The 17889-nt window shown below is 47.0% G+C and overlaps 1 protein-coding gene across 1 annotated transcript in view; it reads right to left on the bottom strand.

Annotated features, from left to right (window-relative positions):
* Positions 1–1974: 1974 nt before the first annotated feature.
* The window catches only part of LOC134417950 (store-operated calcium entry regulator STIMATE-like), a 35510-nt gene continuing 19595 nt past the window's right edge, over positions 1975–17889 (bottom strand). Inside the window, exons 5-8 of the mRNA XM_063155818.1 lie at positions 11532–11644; positions 10369–10452; positions 9281–9397; positions 1975–2607 (exon numbers count right to left, since the gene is read on the bottom strand). Coding sequence (XP_063011888.1) covers positions 2494–2607; positions 9281–9397; positions 10369–10452; positions 11532–11644 — 428 coding nt within the window. The 3' untranslated portion in view covers positions 1975–2493. The remainder of the gene's footprint in view (positions 2608–9280; positions 9398–10368; positions 10453–11531; positions 11645–17889) is intronic.

The following is a 17889-nucleotide window of genomic DNA, read 5'->3' as shown; positions in this document are numbered from 1 at the left end:
AAATACAGTAGAACAGGGCATGGGAAAACAGTTTGTGCTCCTGCTGCCCCAAGAGCAAAGACTATGGACTGTAAATTCCAATTTTTCTCAGCTCTGAAGTGAGCATCACGACACTTCCCTCTCTCACATGGGGAGGAATATGAGAATATTGAGAATATGAGGGGGAATATGTTCAGGCTTGGTCCTCACAGCCCTTGATGCTGTCCCAGAGAGCTCCCAGACCTCTGTGCAGTCATTGCAGTGAAGCTGCATTTGTTCCCATCTCCAAGAGTGTCACAGAGCACTTGGATTCACAGGGATGTGCCCAGTGATTGCACATTGCTCAGACAGCTCAGGAATGAGGCTGAGCACTCACTCTGGAGTGCAATGGAAACAATTTCATGGATTGCATGGCACCGTTCCAGAGATGGGAACAGGGCTGCTGGGACAGCACTGGCTTCACAAGGATTGGGGGGGAGAACCTTCCCCCACATTTTATTTGTCCTGCTATTGCTGATTGTGAACCTTCTCAGCCTCAATTAAGAGCTAAAATGAAGATCATATCACTCACAGTTTAGGACAAGGACATTGCTTTGTCCAAATTTGCACTCTCCACCCACTGCAGCATTGCACTGTGCAGCCCCATAGCAAAAGCAAAACTCCAAAATACCAGTGTTGCTCAAAACAGGGAGCAAGTTTCCAATAGGGAAGCTGTTTCCATCTATTTCCAGTCAAAACCTTGCACAGCACAGGACTTATTCCACCCTTACCAGTGCAGAATCCTCCAGACAAGCAGAAGTTGTGCTCTGAAACCAACTGCACTGAGCAATATAAATAATCCATTCAGAGAGCTGTGTGCCATGTGTTCCAAAAGCCTTTTGATGTGCCAGCAGAAGTAGGATTTTGACCCTTCATTAAGGAAGAAAAACAAAAAAAAAAAAAGGACCTAATTTCCAGAAAAACACTCTAAAGCTGCACAGCTGCAAGTGTAGCCAAGCGTGTCTTGCTCACTGAGGGGCATCCCAGACTTTGATTTGCATCTAAGGCTTCAAACCACTTTGAAGTCAGGAGAAAAACAACAAACCAAACCCCAAAAAAACCCCCCACCAAATATCTTCTCATGCTCCGAGCTCAGCCTTCACATCTAAATCTATCCAAGTTAGAAAATCCAAATCCTTTAATTTTCACTCCTTAACAAGGGCTGTTTTCTTGGGGAAAAATACAAGGGAGAAAGGAAAAATAAAAGAACATTCCCACCCATCACTTAAGGGGAGTTGTCTTGCAAGAAGCAAAGGCTGTCTAAGGCTCCATGAGGGATCCTGGATCCCTGCTCCAAGGACTGTCCTCCCATTTGGGCTCTGGCTGCACAGCTGTGTCTCTGCATCCAGCCTGGGAGTGGGCTGGTGCAGCTGCTCTGTGCTCACCCTCTCCCCAGCACAGCTGCAAAGTGTTTTGCATTTTTGTGTTTATGGACAAATACAGAGGAAAGCAAACAGGGCAAGGCCCTGCACTTCACACTTGGAGCAGAAAGTGCCAGTCCTGGGGTGAGCCAGGGTCTCCTCCATCAGCTGCACCACCCCAGGTCCTTCCTTACCCCAAAACAGGGCTGGCTAATGGGGCTGCAGACACAGCTTGAATCAGATCCTGCAGACATTCCAGTTGTTTATTTTAAACTGAGTGAAAGGGGAGCTGTCAGCTTCCAGTAAACACTCCCTTGTAAGGTGCTGACTGGGATCCATCTGAGTCTGCTCTGGAGCCCAGCACAGGCTGAGGCTGCAGCATCAGGGCTTGCACTGAAGCAGCTCCTGCAACCCAAACCAACCTCTGTGGCTCAAGCTCTTCATCTTTAGGTTTACCAGACCAGCCCTGCTGCAGAAACACAATCTCACCTGTCAGAAAAGATCTCAATAGCTCCCTTTCTCCCCTTCCTCCCTTTCACAGCACTGGGGTTGTGCAGAACATTAAACACATGAAGGCATTTAATCTATGAAGCAATTTTAGCTCAAAGATTTATTGGATTCCTTATAAAACAGTAAAAAGAATCAGATCCACTGGGACAAGCTTCCCAATTCAAGACATTTAAATACATATTGCAAACCAATTCTTTTGAGCATTGTGCATATAAAAGTGTCACAGTTCAGGTACTACAGAATAGAGCCTTTTTTTTTTTTTTCTTTCTTTTTCTATTAAAAAACCAGACAATATTTTCATTTCAGTCTCTAGTCCTGACAAAAGGAAAAAAGTCACACCCAGTTGTCCAGCCAGGGAAAATCCATCCCTGTATCCCCAACCTCAACGTGCCTGCGTGTGGGGGAAACAGGTAAAGCAGATACTGCTCAAGCCTGTCCAGGATGCACAGACAGCATCCACAATTGCAGGATAAATCCAAGATGAGGCAGGCAAAAGGATCTCTGCAGATCCACAAGGGACACCCATTTTTCCCCACCCTGCCCTTCCTTGGCCAGCTCAAGGATCACAGTGCTGCTCCTTCCTCCACTCCTTGTCCTGCTGCTGTCAGATGACCACTTGGTAGCTGGGCTGCTTCATCTTCTGGCTGGTTCCCCAGAGCCCTGGAATGTCCTGGTCGCTTTCAGACTGATCAAAATCCATGTCTGGAGAGAGCAATACCTGGAAAGGAGAACAGACAGATGGAATCAAAGGCCTCAGAGCTTCTCAATTCTGCTTGCTGAATGAGTCAAGCAATCCTACAGAGGGGTCTGCTGCCAGATCCAATCCTCTCTGGTGTGGTGGTGTTTGCAGGGGTCCCAGGATGAGGGAAGAGATGAGGATCTGACTCCATGTTTCAGAAGGCTGATTTATTATTTTATGATATACATTACATTAAAACTATACTAAAAGAATAGAAGAAAGGATTTCATCAGAAGGCTGGCTAAGAATAGAAAAAGAACGAATGATAACAAAGGCTTGTGGCTCAGACAGAGTCTGAGCCAGCTGACTGTGATTGGCCATTATTTAGAAACAACCCCATGAGACCAACCACAGATCCACCTATTGCATTCCACAGCAGCAGATAACCATTGTTTACATTTTGTTCCTGAGGCCTCTCAGCTTCTCAGGAGGAAAAATCCTAAGGAAAGGATTTTTCAGAAAATATCACAGAATCACAGAAGTTCAAGACTGGAAGAGACCTATAAGATCATCAAGTCCAGCCGATGTTCTAACTGTTCAACTAGATCATGGCAGCAAGTGCCACATCCAGTCTTTTTTTGAATTCTTCAAGGGATGATGACTCTACCACCTCACTGGGTAAATGATTCCAGTATCTGACCACTCTTTCTGTGAAATATTTCCTTCTTAATTCTAACTTACATCTTGCTTGACGCAGCCTGAGACTGTGTCCTCTTTTCTATCTGTTGTCGCCCGGAGAAAGAGGCCGACCCCCAGCTCGCCACAGCCACCCTTCAGGAAGTTGTAGAGAGTGATGAGGTCGCCCCTTAGTCTCCTTTTCTCTAGGCTAAACAACCTCAGCTTCCTCAGTTGCTCTTCGTATGGCTTGTGCTCCAAGCCCCTTATTAGTCTCATGGCTACACTCTGGCAGATGGGTAAGGCCTCAAGTTCATCTAGACCATCTCTCCAACAGCAGCCAAGGAGATTTGGGCACCACAACCATCTGGTGTCCCAGCCCCTTCCTTGAGAGCAGAACAGGCAGCTGAAGGCTCTGATCCCCATGAGACACAACTCACACATGGATGCCCAGGCCTGGCTGAGGCCTCAGTGGAGATGCGCAAAAACGAGGCCACACATTTTGGGAACAGCTGTACCACACGTAGACCATTTCCCAGGCCCCCAGCTGCTTGTCACCTGCACAGCTCGGCCACAAGGGCAAGCAGGGCTGCAGGCTCAGCCTCAGCCATGGAGTCAGCTCAGGAGGGGTGTCCTGGCCTGGCAGCACCTCATTTCCACCTGGCACAGCAGCTCCTGGGAGCCAAAGCACAGCACTGACACCTCTCACTGGTGCTTGAGGTAAAAAAACACATTTTTTTTTTTTGCTGGAGGACCCAAAGGAACCCCTACACCCTCAGTAGTTAACTCCACATCTGAGGCTACCATGGGCTGCTCTGAACTGGCTGCCACCAGCCTGGAGCATTTGCAAGATGCCTACGGAGCCACGTGTGGGCAGCCACATTCTCTGCTGGAGGAAAAAGGCTGGATTTTATCAAGGAGATGGCTGGCATGGGGTTTCAGCAGAAGAGGTGAAACACAATTCTAGCCAGCCAGCAATGTGCACGGATAATATTCATGGCTGGACAGGTTGGAATCATTGAATCCTCAAGGTTGGAAAAGACCTCCAGGCTGAGTCCCACCATTAACCCAGCACTGCCAGGCTCACCAGTAAACCTGAATGTCCCTAAGCACCACATCTACATGTTTCTTCAACACTTCTATGGGATGGTGATTCCACCATTTCTCTGGGCAGCCTGTGCCAGTGCCTATCCACACTTTCAGTAAATAAATTTTCTTTAATATCCAATCTAAACCTCCTTGGTGCAACTTGGGGCTGTTCCCTTCAGTTCTTGCTACCTGGGAGAAGAGACCTGGCTACAACCTCCTTTCAGGGAGTTTTAGAGAGGAATAAGGTCACCCCTGAGCCTCCTTTTCTCCTGCATGCCCTCAGCTGCTCCCCATCAGACCAGGCTGTTTGCTGAAGCCCATCCCACCTCCATCTCCTCAAACACCCTCATTTGAGCGAGAGAAGCTGCACTGTCACCATGAAATCTCCCTGTGCCTGACTCAGCAACCTTCCAGCTCCAAGACCCAAGTCAAAGGATGGATTTTCACGTACTTTCATCCCAGTGCTCACCCACAGACCGTTCCCAACAGAGCTCAGGATCCCTTGGGCAAAACCAGGAGCAGGGGGAATCACTCCTATCTGTATCTCCACACACAGCTGTGAATTAACAAGCCCTCCACTTGTCAGCCACAGGGCCAGTCACCACAGCAACAAAAGCACCAAACAGGAAAAACAAAACTAACACAACTCCAGTGAGTCAGTGAGACTTCAAAGCAGCAGCAGAGCCGCAGGGGAAGATTTCCTGCTCCCCACCCTCACACACACCCCAGCCCCTCCATCATCCTCCTCACTGCCAGACACCCAAAGAACAGCAGCAGAGTGGATTAAGCTCTCTTGTTGTCCCCCTCATTGGTCTCAAGGAATTTTTTTTGTGGTTCAGGACACACACTGGCGAGTTTCCATCTCTCTCACGTGAAGATTTCCTCTGTTTATCACATTAATATTGTGATGCTGTTGGACCTGAAGAAATGTGTGTGTAATTACTCACAGGCAGCACTGTGAATTCACTGAGCTCTGACAGGTTGGTTGTGGGGCCTGCTGAACTGGTGATTTGGGTGGATTTCAGCTAAAAACGCAAATCCCCTTGCAGCCAAGCAGGGATCTGTGCATCCAGACCCATCCAGGCTGCCACCTGCCCACCACACACTGCACAGAATTCACAGAAGAGACCTTCAAGATCATCAAGTCCAAGCCATGCCCCAACACCTCAATTACAGGAAACTACACCAGCAACAGTCCCCCAGAACCTTTCCACAATTCCCTAGGAAGCAGCACCATGAGAGAGCCCCTCATTGCCATGACAGACACAGGACACACCCTCAGGTATCATCTGCAAGCCCAGCTCCAGTCTGGGAGCTTTCAGAACAGCTTGGACAAGGCTCTTTCACTACAGGTGCATCCAGGTCAGGATCACAGAGGGTTGGTGGCACAGCTGGGACCTGTGGCCATTCCTCAAGGCCCAGTGCCAAGAAAGAGTTGGAAAACAAGTCAGCCACTTCTGTATTTCTTCATAAACTTCCTTCTCTGCCCATGGTTTTCCATCCTGGGACAATGTGCTGCTGCCTCACTCAGCAGTCCTCAAACACCTCACATTCCACAGAGGGATTTGCCACCAGTCAGGAGGGCTGTGAGGTGGGACAGTTTCCTTCCAGAAGTATTTCCATGTCCACCTTCATTTATCTTCCTGGCACCTGAGTTCACCACGAGTTTGAACTAATTAAAATTTTAAAAATAATTAAAAAATAAAAAAATAAAATTGTTTCTCAGCAAATCCAACTTGCTCTTGGACTTTCTAAATGTTTCAATGTAAGTAAGCAGCACTGTATTGGTGTCTATCAGCATCTTCATCTAGTGAGTGCCAAAATACAGAGTTCACCTGCCAAAATACAGAGTTCCTTATGAAGGGAATTAGGGCAGGTGCTGAACTCCATCCTGACCAAAGGCAGGCCCTCATGCAGTATATTAACTTCCCTTCCAGCCTCTGATTTCACCTTAATTTTTCTCACAAGTACCACTGTTAGTGGACTTTTGCTTTAAGGGTTGTCTCTAAAAATGTAATCCTTCAGGAAAGGAACAGAAACTCATCCACCTCCCTGGGGGAAAAAAAAAACACAACTGAAAAAAGATCAAATAAAACATTATTAAAACTGACTTGTTTTCCTGAGTGGAGGAAACAAAGAAATCACTGATAAGATCTAAAGTTCATGGGAGTTACAAGGGCAAGGGAAAAGAGCCTCAGGTCAAGGGCAGGACACATACAAAGCAAAAATAAGGGCCTTGCAGATGAAATAATTTCACCAGGCTGAACAGCACTGGATGTAAACTGGCATTTAAGAGATCCTTTTCTATCCCACAAAAGGGGGGAAAAAATTACTCCACGAAAATTTGCAAGGCAGGGCAGGGGACTGAAACAACCCAAAGCTTAAGACTGAGTGGAAGGAAAGAAGGATGAAATTCTTCCAACCATAAGAGGGAGTTTGTCCCTTTCAGGGATTCAGTGTAAAAGAAGCAGCAAAAGCTCATCCTCTGGTTCACCAAAGGATGAGCCAGTGCCTGTGCCAGTGCCTGACCACCCTTTCATTAAATAAATTTTCTTTAATATCCAATCTAAACCTCCTCATCATGCAACTTGGGGCCGTTCCCTTTAGTTCTCCTGGGAGAAGAGACTGATCCCCACCTGGCTACAGCCTCATCCAGGAGGCTCCAATCCTTCTCCAGGAGGGTACAATCCTCCTCCAGGATTGCTGCTGCTGGGTTTCTTCTTGCTGCTGCTCCACCAAGGAGCCAAGGACAGAGCTGAGCTTTCCTGCTGCCCCTGGGGAAAGCACGGAGCGTGGGCTTCTAACAGGTTAACTCAGCCCACTCTATCTCTGCCCCTCCTTCTCCAAGCACAAACTGCTGCTTCATGTGACAACACTGACACTGCCTCGGTGAGATAGGCAGAGGTTTGAAATTGAAGCCAGCAGTGAGTGGGAGCTGGTGGCGCCTGCAGCGAGACGGCCCCGATGGGCCCTGATAAACCTGGGGGACACATCAGCTCTGCCCAGCCCCCCTTCCCCCTGCCCTGGGCTGAAATTCCCCCACTTGAACAGGTGATTTAGCAGCAACAAGCCCAGAAAATGCTCATCTGCTGCTTCTGAGCCTAAATTCCAGTCAATGCAGCTGTAGGGCTCAGGCAGTCAAACATGATCTGTAGTTCACAGCTCAAGAGGCTGACACCTGAAGCAGGAGCTTAAGGCTATTCCTCAAGGCCCAGTGCCAAGAAAGAGTTGGAAAACAGGTCACCCACTTCTGTATTTCTTCATAAACTTCCTTCTCTGCCCAAAATATTTGTTGGCCAGAGGCACAGGAACGTGTCTGAGCCTGAAGGAGGCAATCCCTGCAGACTGCTCCAAGGAAAAACCAGTCCCTTGGTACTGCAGGGACGGATCAGAGGGTTCAGGATGAACAGGTGAGCTGCACATTGTTGAATTCTTGCTGAAGTCTTCAGAGAAAAGCAGTCAGGTCCTTGGAAGGTGAGAGAAACCTTTGACAGAAAGTGGCAGGTTGTGGGAATTGCTTCCACAGCCTGTTGAGCTGCCAGAAGAGTATTTCTCAGCATCTGGAAATTAGCAGGTATTGTTCCTTCCAGTTATCTATTTCACAATAAATATTGTACAGTGAACACTGCAGTGAAGCTTTCATTTGGCAAAGATAAAAAACAAGCTTTGAAGCTAAGGCTGTGTGTGTTTTATGCTGCTGGACAGGCTCACGTTACCAGGTGATTGAAAGAGCCACTCACCAGTTAACAATAAATTGGGAATAAGTAATTTCAGTGGAAAGTTAAAGGTCACTGGTGTTCTTTAGTCTCTATACACTTGTTAGGAGGCAAGAACAGACCCTAGGCTTCTACTCCCACATTGAAATGAGAGTTTAACCAGACTTTAAATACAGCAGAACAGGACCTGGGAAAACAGTTTGTGCTCCTGCTGCCCCAAGAGCAAAGGTCATGGACTGTAAATTCCAATTTTTCTCAACTCTGAAGTGAGCATCAAAACACTTCCCTCTCTCACAAAGGGGAATATGTTCAGGATTAATCCTCACAGCCACTCATGCTGTCCCAGAGAGCTCCCAGACACCTGCAGTGTTCCAGTGGAGAGCACAAGAGCTGAGTTACTCCTTAGGAAAGAACTCAGAGAGCAAGAGCTATTTCTGTTCACCCTGAATTCCTCAGCAGGAGCTCCTGCAGGAGCCAGGCTGGGATTGCCAGAAATTATCTTATCTTGGTGAGTCTCACCAGTGAGCTGCAGGATATCAGCAGATACACACAGAACACACTGGAACCAGGCCTGGGTGCCAGGAGAAAGGAAGGAATTCCTCCCAGGGACCAGGAGTGTGGACTCTGCCCAGAGGTCAGTGAGAAGTAGACACCACCTACCCAACAAACCACACATGATTAAGAAGAACAAAGTCATCTCAAAGTCTGCTGGAACTGCAGCATTTCCTCCCCCACCAGAACTTTCAAACTGTCAGGCTCAGACTAAACAAAACACAGCCTCCTCCAGCTAAGGGACAATAATCTGGTTGAAAAAATACCAAAAATACAAAATACCAAATACCAAAATAGGATTCCCAGCTAAGCCCTGTCCTCTAAAAGGGATGCTAACAATTACAGAGAGGGAAGTAGCTCTTCCCAGCCAAAATTAATTACAATTAAACACTGCAAAGCTCAGAGGGGCAGTTTTAGCCTGCACACACAGATCAGTGCAGAAGCCAGCTCATCCCCCCATCATTGTCATCATCCAGGGCAGTATTGCAGCAGCATCTCCTGGACTGTCATATTGCTCATGGTTAGAGAGAGTTTGCCTTGGCAGGGTGATTCACATCCATGAAGCACCACCCCAGGCCCAGGCAATGTGATGTCCTGTTACAGGTTTGTGGTAAAACACCCAGACCAGCCCACAAATCTGCATCTTGGTCTGAAACACAAGTTTGCATCCCTGGTCTCACCTGAGATTCCTCAGTCCTCCTGGCCCGAGGGGTTTCTGTGGATCCATTGATGTCTAGGGCATCCTTCTGCTTGTATTTCCTCATGATCAAGCTGTCCACAACCCAGAACATAATGGCCTTGGGGGGAAAGAAGTTACATCAGCAGATTGCAGAGACCAAAATGCAGAGTAAATCAATCACAGATATCTCTTCTCCTCTTGGGTTCTCCAGACATCCAGCCTTGACCAACCTCACATCCAAACCAGCCCTGCATCAGTTGTGTCCATGGGGATTGGATGAGTCCAATTCCTTAAGTCCCTTCTTACACAAGTCCTATTGTTTCCAGATTAAATAAAACCACAATAGGCTGAGTTTCCACCAGAACATAACCCCTGAACCAAGCTCCACCCAAAGCTCATCTGCCTGAACCAGTAACCCCTGGTCAGGTCTCTGAGGACCAGAATTTTCTTTCCAATGTGGAAATGCAGCTTGGGATGGTGGAGAGAGGCAGATCAATCCAGCTTTGCCAGTGCTGCATCCATTGAAATGTGCCTGGGATGAGCTGAAAGCTCAAAGCTCAACTCCCTGCTTGTCCAGGGAGCATCTGAGTGTTAACACCTTGTTCCCACTGCCCACCTTAGCAGGAACTGGGCAGCAGCTCAAGGATTACCCAGAATCAGGGGAAGCAGGAAAGAGCTAAGCTTTCAAGAGGGTTTTGTCAAACTAGTTTTGAGAAGAACAGTTCTGGGCAACCTTGAGCACCTTGTCTTGCTGTAATACAATCTGACATCCAGCCAAATGACTGGATTGTCAGGGTCACAAGCCGTCCTATAGGACATTAAAGTGTTTTGGGCATCCCCATGCTGTTGAGATGAGCCCTCACCTAAGGAGACCCCGCTTTATTCCAAGAGGTGAAGAGTCAGAGAAAGGGAAGGGAACTGGGCACAGACTGTGGCAGTGACAGATTTGTGACCCACAGATTTCTCTGCACACTCCTGCACCCTGTCCCAGCACTTTGAGGCTGTCCCCAGCCACTCCCTGTGCACATTCCCATGAGGATGCACTGAAATCTCCAAACCACCCCCCAGCACTGCAGAGGCACCTCTTACATTGACTATGAAAGGCACAACAAACATCACCAGGACAAGCTCCAGCTGAGGGCTTGGGATGTAACCCAGGAGGATCTGCTGAAGCTGCAGAGGAGAGAACATTTAGAACACTTTAACATTATTTATAACATTACTTAGAACACTTCATCATTGTTTGAACAGCTCTGTTGCAAGATCTTTGATGAAAACTGCTTGTCTTCTCACATGAGCAGCCAGAGCCCTGCAGCCTGTGCTTCAGCCCAGCTCTTAAAGGATGACACAGAATATTCCCTCAGCCCAGCTGCCAAACACATGATTTTGTACAGAAACAAGACTTTCAGTGTAACTATCCATGACAACAACTGGTGGGACTTCCCTTGGCTCCCTGGAGCTCATCTGCAGAACAAGGACACCGGCCATGAGCAGTAATCATGGAGAGGAGTCCAGCAGCTTCTCTGGATCTGGATTGGTGCTGCTGGACAAATTCACATCCAAGTGTGAGCACTGTGGGCTACTGGGTTTGAAGGACAACCCTTGAAGAGATGAGTGCTCCCAGATTGCTGGAGACAACTCCTCAGTGAAGTTACACACAGTGCTTGGCACCTCAGAGCCTGCTGGAAGAGGACTCCAAGCTCTCAGAATTAGGTTTTTACACCCATCACATCTACCTGCCAACAGGTAAGTGGCTAAAAACCCCACAGGTTATTATTTTTTTTTATTTTCTTAAAGATAAACTTCTGATCAACACAATTAACATTGCTGGCATACAGAAGCAGCTGAGCAGGAAAAGACAACACGCTACTCATGTAGCACTTCTCACATTAATCTCTAATCCCCCAGTTTAAGCACAGGATCACAAAACACCAACATGGACTGACTTGACAGAATAACATAGAAATCCTCTGGCAGAACTGAAGGAGCTCAGCTGCCAGCCCAGCCCTTTTTAGCCTTCCAAGAATGGGAAAGAAAATTAAAACGTTATTCCATTAGCTTTTGACTAGCAAGATAATGCACCAGAAGCCAAACGATTATGAAAGTAATGTTTCCCAAAATTTAAGTAATATCTAATGATTACAGAGTGCTGTCAATAAGTGTGAGGATTAAAGGCCTTCAATAATGGGAACCATGAATCAGGCAAAGCAAAAAGAAACCACAACAGCTACAGCTAGAAAAACACTGCTTACCTTTGTCCAACCAGGGATAAGCAGGACAAGGCTAATCACAGTCTTCTCAAAAACCATTATCAGCAAGTAGAGGATACACTGGCCAATCCAGGCAGCAGCTTGTGGAGGGTCACCTGGAAAAGCAGAATATTAAATCTGGGACAGAGGACAGGAGGAGACAGAAAAGTTGTCTCATGCTTGACACTGACCCTCTTCTCTATAAGGACCAGTCAGTACCTGCACACTCTTCTATAAAATAAAATAAACACAAATAAATCATTAAAATATAATCTGCAACGTGCTCCCTGCCAAGCCTTACCCACACAGTTACCAGAAACAGTTTGAAAAATTTCAAGTCACCATTTTCACTACAAGCAGCATAACTTGTCAGTGCTGAACAGAATTATTTCATTGTGCTGATGAAGTGAAGGGCTGGTTATGTGATACTGTCTGAGCAAGAAACAGGGGCTCCATCACCCCAGCTTTTAAAGCAATTCACTCAAAAAGAATCAATGCTAATTAAATATGAATGTTTCCAACGGGGCACTCAGCAAGAAATAAGGAAAAGCATATTTGTATTGCTAACAACAATAATGGTTCTGTATCTATTACATGTGCTTGCTTCAGCCCCTGCCAGCTGGTTATCACCTCCCCTGGCTCACCAGAATATCTCAGCTCTGCAAAACTGAGCTACCCTATCTGGCTCAGGAAAGCTGCAGCATTTCCTCTTACCACTTACAGACAAAGATAACCCCTGGCAGCACTTGTTCCAGCATAATCTGCCCAGAATTTGGGATTCCATCCATGCAAGGGAGCCTGCACAGTTGGCACTGAGATGCCAACACTTGATGTGGTCAGATGTCAGCAGGCTGAGAGACTTTTGCCCGTTTTTCCCCACTTTTCAGCACAATTCTGAGATGTGGCAGGGGAAAACAACACCAGCAGCCTGCAAAGGCACATTAATCCACACCAGTAAAAACCTCTGGCCACAAAAACCCAGCAGCATGTGCTGGGATTTGGTAAGAGCTGGTGCCCAACCAGCCCCAGCCCTGTGGGGATCAGCTTCCCAGCAAGTGCAAAATGGGGTTTCAAGTACATTTGTCCTTATTCTGTCATTTGTTAGCAACATACCAAAACACCTGTGTTGCAGACATCTTTTCGGAAAAATCTTTTCCTTAAGATTTTTCCTCCTGAGAAGCTGAGAGGCCCAAGGAACAAAATGTAAACAATGGTTATCTGCTGCTGTGGAATGCAACAGGTGCATCTGTGATTGGCCCGTGTTAAATGTTTGTAATTAATGGTCAATCACAGCCCAGCTGGCTCGGACAGAGAGCTGAGCCACAAACCTTTGTTATCATTCTTTGCTATTCTGTTCTTAGCTAGCCTTCTGATGAAACCTTTTCTTCTATTCTTTTAGTATAGTTTTAATGTAATATATATCATAAAATAATGAATCAGCCTTCTGAAACATGGAGTCAGATCCTCATCTCTTCCCTCAACCTGAGACCCCTGTGAACACCACCACACACCTGCCTTGTTGCAAAGCTACAGCTACAAAGCAGAGGCATCCTGGTAGTGTCCAAGGATCCCCTTGTGCCCCAAATTCTTAATTGCTCAAGCCATGAGAAGGAAGCAAACAAGAGGAGAGGGAAGGAGGGAAGCTGAGGGTGCAGGGGTGAGGAGAGCAAGCACAGAGAGCCAAAGCAGCAGGAACCGCACGGAGGGAAGGCAGGGACACGGAGCCAGGAAGGTTATGTGGAAGCACACCCAGCAGAGCCTGTGGAGGTTTTAGAGGCAGGAATCTCTGCTCTCTGGCAGGCAGCAGCATAATGGGTGGTCTGGGAGGAGATGGGAGCAGTGTTGGAGCAGCACAGGCTGGTGTCAGAGAGGCTCTGATCCTCCTAAAAGCCTCTCCCAATAGATTGGGGTGCCTGGCTGCCTTTGGCACACACTCTGGGTCCAGTGAACCTTTTTACCCCAAAAACAAACCAATTCTCCCAGGATCCCCCACATTATCAGCACCCATCAGAGCTCCGAGCACAAACAAAACAGGAAAACAAACACATCTGTTGTGTCCTTCCTGCATGTGAACTCTCTCCCCTCTGCTGTGTGTTGCCAGCTGTGCTCTGTCCCCCGTGGAGGGACAGGGCTGCAGCCACAGCAGCCTTTGTGGGTTGGCTCTCTGTGACAGCGACAGCACTTCCCTCTGTCCTCTCAGCTTGCCCAAAAAGCAGCAGCAGGACTGAGATCTGTCCCAAACACCTTCCCCCTTGCAGGGACAGGCCACTGCCATTCCCCACCACAGCCATGGCTCTTTGCATTCTCTGCAGGTTTGGGCTCTCCAGGCCAAAGAAGAGAAAGGAGAAATTAATATTCTCCTTCACTCCTGTGAAAAATGCATGTGTTTTATGAGTGGCTTTTCACAAATATTAAAATGAGTATTATATGTGTTGTGTTAGAAAGTTATACTGTATTAATTCTCTTGAGTAGTGTGTTAAATATAGTTTTAGGTTATAAAAATATTAAAATAGAAACTATGCTATGTAGGATACTTTTTCTAAAGAAAGGACTGGCAGTGAGATAGCAGCCACAGGACACCTGAATCTTTCAGAGAAAGAGAATTTATTGCCCCATTATCAGAAGAAATGAACTTCTTCCTGCCTTGAAGGCGCTGTTGGGATTCAGAGGAAGAAGCTGACACTGACCAGACAGAATCCTGTGTTTAAATGGAATTTATGCATCATGTATGAGGTGTATGAATATACAACAGGTTATTTTTTTAAAGGTTAATCCTCTGTTAACATGGGTCCTTTTTCAGGCTGGTGCTGCCCAGAAAAGGGGCAGCACCAGCCTGAAATTCACTATCATTCTGCTTAACCATTTGTGGCTTGTAATTCTTCATATAAGGTCGGTAATTGTTTTTTCCAAGGGCTAAATCAAAGGCACAGAGGTCTTGGGCTCTGTGCCAAGGTCTATGAGCCCCCTGGGCAGAGGCTCGAGTGCTCCAGGGCAGCCAGAGGAATTTCCTGGGTTCTGACACCAACCCACACCATTCTATGGTTCAATCATTTTAGTTCAGGTGCAGAAAATGCCAGAGAGGGCCTGGGGTGTTCACTGGACCCACCTGGCTGCTCTGATTCATCACATTCCCATCTCTAAAAACCTGGGTTTGCCCTGCAAGTGAACATTTCACACAGTTCAGAGTTTACTGCTGTTTCCTACCGTGTGACCGTGTTCACAGGGGTTCTTGAACTGGGGAAGAGACAAGGATCTGACTCCGTGTTTCAGAAGGCTTGATTTATTATTTTATGATATATATTACATTAAAACTATACTAAAAGAATAGAAGAAAAGGTTTCATCAGAAGAGTAGCTAAGCTAAGAATAGAAAGGAATGATAACAAAGGTTTGTGGCTCAGACAGAGAGTCCGAGCCAGCTGACTGTGATTGGCCATTAATTAGAAACAACTCTATGGGACCAATCACAGATGCACCTGTTGCATTCCACAGCAGCAGATAACCATTGTTTACATTTTGTTCCTGAGGCCTCCCAGCTTCTCAGGAGGAAAAATCCTAAAGAAAATATTTTTCATGAAAATATGTCTGTGACACTGCCCTTTGTACTTGGCACTGATACTTGGATCCCTTGGTTTTGGTGGTACCACTTGTGTGTCTCCTAAGAAGTTTTTATTGACTTTTTCTACCCCCAGCCTGTCACCCAGTACAACTTCCACTGCTTTCAAACACTTTTCTCTCCTCAAACCCCTGCTCAGAGCAAGAGACCCAACCACACACTCAGTCCCTGAGCAGGACCCTCAGCCCTCTCCTCACTTTTCCCCCTTGGCCCCAGGATGGAAAAGCCCAGCAGGCTGAGGAGAGGCAGCCCCTCAGGTTAGAGCTATTTCCATTTCCAGCAGTATTTCCTCAGGCATTAGCAGCCAGCTCCCTTGGCTGCTCCAGGACGTGGGAATATTTGTTATGGAAATTTTGCACAGCATCACCACGGGGCCAGATTCAGCCTACACAGGTCCTCAGTTAAACTCAGCAGCTGGCACAGAGCACGTTCTCCTAGAACTAAATTTGACCAGCAGAGTTCAACAGGCCACTAAACAGACTTTGAAGGCCTCCAAGCAGGATGCCTTTCCATTTCCAGACACTGAACAAAGCATCAGGCTTAGCTAGCCAGTGACCACAGCCACAAGTCAACATCCAGATGGGCATCCAGAGGGACATTTTCCACTGAGAACACTTTTCCTCCCCCTCATTTCTTAATGCTCCTCTAGAAAAATTGACTTGCACACTGCAGGAAATCTCTCTCTCAATGCAAATTCATCGCATTTGTTTATTTAAAACAAATACTGGGGTATTTCTAAAGTTATGCTGGAGAATTACTGAACACAATTAAAATGTCAGGGCACTGCAGCCATACAAAGGTGCTCTCTAGGGAGCTGCTCATTTCCATGGGGAGGGAGAAGAGAGCTGGACCAGCTTGGAGATGAGGCACAAAGCTCAGTCAGGCTTGATCTGCACACCCTGACTGGAGCCAGCACGTCCCCTGCTCAGTCTGTCCCACCCAACAGCACCTGCAAGAACTTGGGCATCCATCTCCCACATCTTTAGAAGCTTTAACTCTGCTTTGTTCTCCTCCCTGTGATGGTTCCCTACAGGAACAGCTCCTATGACCTGCTACAGCAATGGTGTATTTGTGGAATTTCACAGAATCATCACAGAATGGTTTGGGTTGGAATGGACATTAAAAATATCACCTAGCTCCAAACCCCCTGCTGTCACAGACATCTTTTAGGAAAAATCTTTTCCTTAAGATTTTTCCTCTTGAGAAGCTGGGAGGCCTCAGGAACAAAATGTAAACAATGGTTATCTGCTGCTGTGGAATGTAACAGGTAAATTTGTGATTGGCCCATGTTGGTTGTTTTTAATTAGTGGCCAATCACAGTCAGCTGGCTCAGACTCTCTGTCCGAGCCACAAACCTTTGTTATCATTCTTTCTTTTTCTATTCTTAGCTAGCCTTCTGATGAAATCCTTTCTTCTATTCTTTTAGTGTAGTTCTAGTGTAATATATATCATAAAATAATAAATCAGCCTTCTGAAACATGGAGTCAGATCCTCATCTCTTCCCTCAGCCTGAGAGCCCTGTGAACACCATCACACCCTGCCATGGGAGCTTCTCAGGGTCCCATCCAACCTGGCCTCCAACACCTCCAGGGGTAGGAGTTTGTTAGCTCTGAGTAGGTGTAAGGCAACCCTCACTGCCCAAAGCCCACCTGTGCCAAGAACACACTGCCCAATCTTTGATCCTGAGGCATCCTGAGAAGAGACAGCACTTTCCAAAATGCAGTTTCCTGTGCTTAGAGGCAGTTCAGAGAGTAATCAGGAGCTTTTGGGCAAAAGATGGATGAACATGAGCAAACAGGAGCCTTTGATTCCTCACTAGCTGTAAAACAGGTCATTCCTGGCTGCAGCAGTGTTTGGCCAGGAGCTCAGGCACAAGAGAGGCCCATCTCAGAATGCCTGTTCCTGGCTTTTTGGAAATATGGAAATAATTGATCTTTCTAAACAATTCTGGACAGCTGGATGCTTAAAATAGCAGCATAGATTTAGGTGCTTCCCCTCCCCTTTACTTTACTTTACTTCCCCATTAATGCAGCTCTTGCAGCTGCACAGGGGGAGCCAGCCAGGGCTGTGGAGGCAGGAGAAGCAACCAGAGAGCAGCAGGAACTGCTGCAGCCCACACCAAAGGACAGCTGCAGTGCTTTGCATCAGCTGCAGGGCTGCTGGAAGGACACAGCTGTGACAGATTTATTTTTTTCCCCTCCAGGTTGATGCAGGAAGATGGGTATTGGACAAAATCAGAACCCTTCTGTTCTGATGGCTGCAGCAGTGGCACTGACTGCTGTTTGCAACATGGATTTTGTGCTCCCCTGGCTTTCTCCTCTGCAGGACTTATGTTGCTTCCCTCAATTCTCCTGAGGAGCAGAAGTCTGGTACAGCAATTAGCCCAGCAAATGAATCATGTTCCTGGAGCCTGCATCAAACTGTACAAAGTTTACAAGCGTCTTCCCAACTGTTTTGGAAGTTACTTAACAGCAGAGATGAGGGCAGGAGTGTTTTCCTTCCCCAGCCCTGCCACAGGATTGCCTTGGACATGTCACTTGGCTCCCCACCTGTATTTTCCACTGGGGCCACTCTGGCCAGAGACCTGCACCAAAAACTGTACTTGATGGATGAGATATTTAACCCCCAATCCAAGAACCAAATTCAAGCAACAGCACAAACTTGTTTTTCACTAATGAAAGCAAGATTTTCTCAAAGGACCGAGCTGTTTCTGTGGTCTAAGCCAGCCCTAATGAGGGGCCAGCTA

Source organism: Melospiza melodia, chromosome 4, assembly GCF_035770615.1.
Source record: "Melospiza melodia melodia isolate bMelMel2 chromosome 4, bMelMel2.pri, whole genome shotgun sequence".
NCBI lineage: Eukaryota > Metazoa > Chordata > Aves > Passeriformes > Passerellidae > Melospiza > Melospiza melodia.
This window is presented reverse-complemented; position numbering and strand designations above follow the sequence as displayed.